Source organism: Pieris napi, chromosome 1 (assembly GCF_905475465.1).
Source record: "Pieris napi chromosome 1, ilPieNapi1.2, whole genome shotgun sequence".
NCBI classification, from domain to species: Eukaryota; Metazoa; Arthropoda; class Insecta; order Lepidoptera; family Pieridae; genus Pieris; species Pieris napi.
This window is the reverse complement of record NC_062234.1, coordinates 7,186,665-7,192,976: the sequence shown is the minus strand read 5'-3', so window position 1 is coordinate 7,192,976 and position 6,312 is coordinate 7,186,665. Positions and strand designations below refer to the sequence as shown.

Genomic DNA, 6,312 nt, shown 5'->3' with positions numbered 1-6,312 from the left:
CACGCCCCGCGCTCCGCGCGTCTCCTGCCCACGCGCACCTCCGCCCGCTCCTCCCGCGAAGACCGGTCTTCGTTGCCCCTCAACCCGCCTTCGCCCTGCTCCTACCTGTACGAACTGCGGTGCGCCTACTCAATGCTTATCCTTCATTGCTCCTTTTCAACAATGCGACCAGCAAAACCTTTTCAACCCGTCTAAATCGACGTCCGTTCCCATAAACTATCAGGTATTTTTAATTTACAAGTGGATCAGCATTTACTTCTTTCCATTGAAACTACGAGGACATGTTTTTTAGGATTCCGTTCACTTGTTTTATCTGTTGTAATTGTTATACATATTATATTTTAAAACTGGTATGTATGTACGCTGATTGTGATTTAATTAATTACTAAAAGTATGCTTTTTAAAAATATCGAAGTTTTGTAGCTTCTATATTTATTAATAAGTTAGAAGTCAAGACGGCTTTATCTGATACTGACTAATATTAGGTAGGTATATCTGCAAACCCATTAACTTTTCGAAGTAACAAAATTACAATACAGAATATTTTTATTTCTATGATTATTATAGGTATTATCTCGATGCAGTTCTTCCGAATGTATCAGCAGTAGGTACAATAAAAAATACAAGTTTATTATTTAAAATTCAAATATCGTTTATTCATATAGGTAGGGAACACAATGTATGAACGTCAAAAAAATATACTTATATGAAATGCTTCTAATTTTTCATTTACATTATGGTAGACTAATCGTAATTCCATTTGGTTATATCCAATTTAACACAGAAATGTTTTCTAACTAATACATATTACAATTTACAAATAACATATTACAATATGTTACACACACACCTAGTCGGGTAGCATTTGGTCAAATTATCAAAATCGATCTAACGTTAAGGAGAAGCTCCTTTGGGTACGTGCATACAAAGGCTAAATGTACATTTTCTCAGAAGCACCTTTTAAGAGTTATGGGTTTGAAACCCATGAAATTAGTAAGTAGCTCAAAACAAATTAGATTTAATATGGACTTGCCACTGTTATTGCATAAATTAAGCAGTAGTTACAAACAGATTGTTGTAGTAGAGACAGGTACTACAGAACCCAAGACAATGATAACTAAGCACTAGAAAGGCTTCCACTTTAAGCTCTTCATGTTATTCTGCTTTAAATCAAACACGGCGTTATATGCTTATAGGGCTCTTTTAATAGTTTTTACAACTGGAGCCTACCATAAGTCTTAATGCGTATAAATAAAGTTCCATTGAAACACGAGTTAAGGAAGCGTTCAAGTATTACGTAACGAATTTTGGGGGGGGGGGTCTTTTTGTAAAACGTTACGATGCGGGGCGAGGATTGAATTACGCGTTATTTTTAATATTATTTTCGACTTTCCAGTACTCTACACCACACAATGGTAACTTTTAGGTATAAAGAGTCACTAGGTGGTCACAAAACGTTTTACTATACTTGGGTACAGAAAAACGTTACGGCACGTTACATGGGGGGGGGGTGTCAATAATCTCCAAAAAATTGCGCGACGTAATACTGGAACGCTCTCTAAGTTCGGTGGTGGTTGTAGGAGGGATGTTCGAATGTATGTTAAATGAAACTCTTTGTTTGAAGCTGGGTGTCAACTAATCGTTTTATACATGAGCTTATAACTAACATAAAATTAGGGGTGGTGAGATTGCGATGGTGGATTAACAAAAACTAACTTGGCTTATTATAAAAGTGTATAATCTAAGTGACACTTCAATATAAGTGTGTCGACCTATTGGACATTATCAGAAACGAGAATGTTATACTATTACAATTTGTGAGTGTGGGAAAAACTAAAGGGCTCATTTGGCTTCAAGTGTGCGATGATTGCTAACATTTGGTTTACGCTTCTAATTATATACTTAAATATATATCATGTAACAACTAATGTTAGGTTACGTAACTCACCGTATGAATAAAAAAATATGATTTAATATGTTAATTATACTTAATTATTTCTATAAAATTAACTCTTAAGGAGATCTGCCATACCTATTAGTGTATTTTTAATATTATGACATACATGAGATTTTTTTAACGATATCCTTATTTTACTTTTTCCGTAATGGAATGATTTGTAATGAATTAAACTGTCCAACTGTTTAAATTACTAAACCTTATAGATATAAGCTGTACCTACACTGGTAAATAAGTCACAAAGAGAATTAGATTTTTTTAAAGACAATTCACACCAATTGACCTAGACCCATGCTAAGCTGGTGAAGCTTGTGTTATGGGTACTAGGCAACGGATATACATACATATTAAAGATAGATAGACAAATAAATACATATTTAAACACCCAAGACCTAAGCACAACACCAAATGCTCATCACATCGATGTTCGTATCAGCCGGGGATCGAACCCGGGACCCATGGATTCGCAGTCAGGGGTACTAACCACTAGAGCAATGAGTCGTCGGATGAGATTATAATTGTCGGTATACAGAAAAAAACCAGTGTCGCTACGTTGTCTCTGACAAGTACTCGTAGGTGATCCTTCTGTGACTATCACACACCATCGACTTTTTGGGTATGCCGCGGCCGTTTCCCTCACGATGTTTTCCTTTATCGTATGATAAAGGAGCTAATGTTGAATGCGCAGGCAGAAAGTCCGTTGGTGCATGGCCAGGGATCCACCCCAGGGATCACTTGTTTTTTCTAATGTGATTAGCCTCGTGTGCCAGACACACGCCGTCGATTTTTGGTTCTAAGGCATGGTGTCCTCACGATGTTTTCCGTCACCGTACGAGCGAGTGTTATGTACTCTTTATCGGTATAAAGAATCAAAAATAATAACCTAATCAGAATGTATTTAATAGGTTTTCGTCCAAAATTCTAATATTGACTTTAAATTGCTTTCACTAATTATTTATCTATTCACAATTACCTTATACAAAAACATACATCTAAAAAAAGCAGGTTACATAAGTTTTAAGGCAACGGGCGGCCTTATCGCTAGCGAGCGATTACTTCCAGGCAACCCTAATATGGAACAATAAAAAACGAAACGCCTACAGAGGGCAAGAAGTGCATATATACTATAGATATACTAGAGATACTATCTAAAACCAAAATAAAGTAAAATCTAGAGAAAAAATAATAATAATATGTACATACAAAAATGTAAAAGCTCAAAATCCAAGGATTAATTGAGTCACAATTAAAAATGATCGAAAATACTTTCAGACGTACAGAAGAATGTAATAACTACTTACAATTAATTCGAAGTTATAACTTTTGATACATAATCTTAGTAACTAGAATATAATATTGTTACGACAAATGTTTGTGAGGCGTAGAATTAAGCAAAGTGCAAAACATTATAAAACCTAACTGCATACAAAAGTTCAAGGAATTATTGGGCGTTGCGCCGTAGCTTTGTAAAAGGCATGTAAAAGGTTAGAGTTTGCGCAGTACTTTTTACCAGTATAATATTGTCAATAGCACTGGCCCCAGCGCGCATGCGCGACTACACATAACGAAGGAAGCAGCGCGTCAGAGCGCCATAATAAATCTGCAATACATGGAATAATTGAATGTCTAAATGGATTCATTTGAAAAGCGTTGCAGACTGTGTGCGAAACAACAAGAAGCTTCGATAATGATATTCGGCGCAGAAACAGCTTCTTTGGAACTCCAAAGCAAGTTGAATAAGTATTTGCTGCTAGAGGTGCGTATCGCTCTAATTCAATTAATAATATTAATTTCGTTTTCATAAAAATATCAGTATGAAATATAATTAGTAAAATTTAACATTGGTAAATTTTATATGGTAATATCATCAATAATAAGTGTAGTTACTATAGTTACTAATAAATATACAGGCCTTAGCAACGAAACCGAGCAAAACTACAGACCAAAAATGCGCTGCACCGTTCGCGCAGCAATAGAAATATAATGCGTTCATACTTCTACTACTTCTATAATCTATTGAACTACGTAAACCACTACATGCCCTACGACATCATCTATTAAAATTTAAAATATCTCTTTCACGCTGACAAATTCATATTCACTCGTTCCTAAATGACAATAACTCCACTTTTAATCAAGAAACTTTTTGTTTAGGCGCCTCAGTAAATTTTGATGCTAATATAAAAAAAATAGTTATTATAAGACAATTTAATATATTTCAGCTATTATTATAGTTTAGATAGATTTAGATAAATTTAATAAATAAGGTTTGCGATTCGAGATTTGAAAAGCTAGAAAGACTACTTGTAGGTAAAAATATTTTTGATTTTCAGGTTGATGAAGATGATAAATTACCGAAAATCATTTGTACCCAGTGTTGCAAACAATTGCAAGAAGTATGCGAATTTATTGATAGAACTCGTGAGGCGCAAGAGACTCTTTTACAAAGTAGCACGCTTTATGAACATCTTAAAAACATCGAAAAGATTAAAAAATTACAGATGCCTCAAATAACGAACATTACATTTCAAGGCACCAAAAAGCAAATATCAACAACGGTAACAACAGATGTTACTCCAGAATTCGCGGAGATAACGTACTTACATGGAGCGGATGGGGAAAATGTAACCCTTACTCGTAATAAGGGTAAAGCGGCAACCACTGATCCAAAAGAAGCAAGCGAAAAACCTTTTGCTTGCAATTTTTGTCGGAGGAAATTTCTAACGGAGTTTGCCCTTAAGAACCACGCCTGGTTACATGCGTCACCTGGTGCAGACCAAACCTATTTCTGTACAATTTGTGATAAAATCTTTTATGCAAAGAATGATTTCTTGGCGCATTTTAAGGAACATAAACATGCACGGTATTGTCCTACGTGTAAGCGAACGTAAGTAGAAAAAAACCATAAATTTAAAGCAAACCATAATAGGATACAAATAAAGTCATCGCAAAACTTAGTGCACCGTATACTACTGAACTAACTAATTAGCGCAGTCAATTTGATACAAAACTTTTGTGGTAATCTTTGAATCACTCTTATCAAATATGCGTTGCTAATATATCCATTTTTTAATACAAAATCCCATCATTTTATTATCATACGTAATATACTCGTTTTTTTAGATTCAGAACAGATCGGAATTTAAAATTACATATGGAAATGCATAGTTCAAACAAAAGTCTTTTTACGTGTAATGAGTGTGGGCGGACATATTCTACGAAGAATAGTTTGAAAAATCATATGATTTCACATAGTGACGAAAAACCTTTTCAATGCACGGAGTGCAAGAAAAGATTTAAAAGACGTCAAGAGTTGCGAGTATGCTATTTAATATTTATTTTATTAGATCTTTTTAAAAAAATGTGACATGATTCAGAACAAATAGATCACTACCTTTTTTTATTATTTGGAATTTATAAAAATAAAAGAATAAATTTTTCAGTTTCATTCTAATAAACACACTGGAGAGCGACCATTTAAATGTCCAAAATGTGACAAGCGCTTTACTAGTTCGGGCAACTGTTATTCACACAAAATAAGAATGCACCCGATGCAGGAGCCTGAAGAATGGGAAGTCGTACAAATCGAAAAATCTAATGTTGACGAAGATATCATTTATAACTCCAAATACAAGTGTCGTATTTGCTCCCATACATTTAATCAAAAGGAAAATTTTACAGTGAGTAAAATCTATATTTTATTACTAACTGAAATATAGCTACTTAATCAGTTTGAATTTGATATATAATTTACGATGACATTTTTGTTTTCAGTACCATATGTATCAACATACAGGTATTAAGCCATATCACTGTATACATTGTATAGAAAAATTTGTAACAAGGAGAGGAATTCATCTCCATTATGAACATAAGCATCCAGGAAGAGATCGCCCACTGGCTTTATTGACTAAAACTGACAACTCGTCACTAAACTAGGAATAAAATAATGTTATTGAGAGCAAAGTTTTTATTTAACCCAAGTATTTATTAATATACCCGTAAAATATACTCGATTCAGATCTCAGGGGAATAATAATACATACTTAATAACGGTGTCCCTTAAACTATATAGACAGAATAAAACATGTGTAGATGAGAAATTACACCTATTACAATTTATAGGGGTTCTAAGAATTTATAAATAATTATTGCTAACAATGGTCACATTAGAAGTACTATGTAAGGCCTTAAATTAAGTTTTAAGATACTTTTATGACCTATTTAGTTGTGTCCATCAAACTTCAAAAAAAGTAACACAGCACTTTTAAAAACTTACGTAGCGACACCTACAATCTGGGGCTACAATCAGCAAATGACGCGACGCGACGATGATCTAACCTGAATCGCGCTAT

General features: G+C 34.2%; 1 protein-coding gene across 1 annotated transcript; it reads left to right on the top strand.

Moving 5' to 3' along the window:
- The first annotated feature begins 119 nt into the window (after positions 1 to 119).
- On the top strand, positions 120 to 5,918 carry LOC125052848 (zinc finger protein 182-like). Its single transcript, XM_047653919.1, has 6 exons — positions 120 to 223; positions 3,488 to 3,713; positions 4,291 to 4,844; positions 5,081 to 5,276; positions 5,401 to 5,637; positions 5,732 to 5,918. The coding sequence occupies exons 2-6, from the start codon at positions 3,588 to 3,590 to the stop codon at positions 5,894 to 5,896; spliced, it is 1,278 nt and encodes a 425-aa protein (XP_047509875.1). The 5' UTR covers positions 120 to 223; positions 3,488 to 3,587; the 3' UTR covers positions 5,897 to 5,918.
- The last annotated feature ends 394 nt before the right edge of the window (positions 5,919 to 6,312 follow it).

Excerpts from the sequence above, each read along its gene's own strand:
- LOC125052848 (XM_047653919.1), top strand. The coding sequence starts at position 3,588 with ATGGATTCATTTGAAAAGCGTTGCAGACTGTGTGCGAAACAACAAGAA. Across the intron at positions 3,714-4,290 it reads ATAAGTATTTGCTGCTAGAG|GTTGATGAAGATGATAAATT; the intron begins GTGCGTATCGCT and ends TTTGATTTTCAG. Across the intron at positions 5,277-5,400 it reads AAAGACGTCAAGAGTTGCGA|TTTCATTCTAATAAACACAC; the intron begins GTATGCTATTTA and ends TAAATTTTTCAG.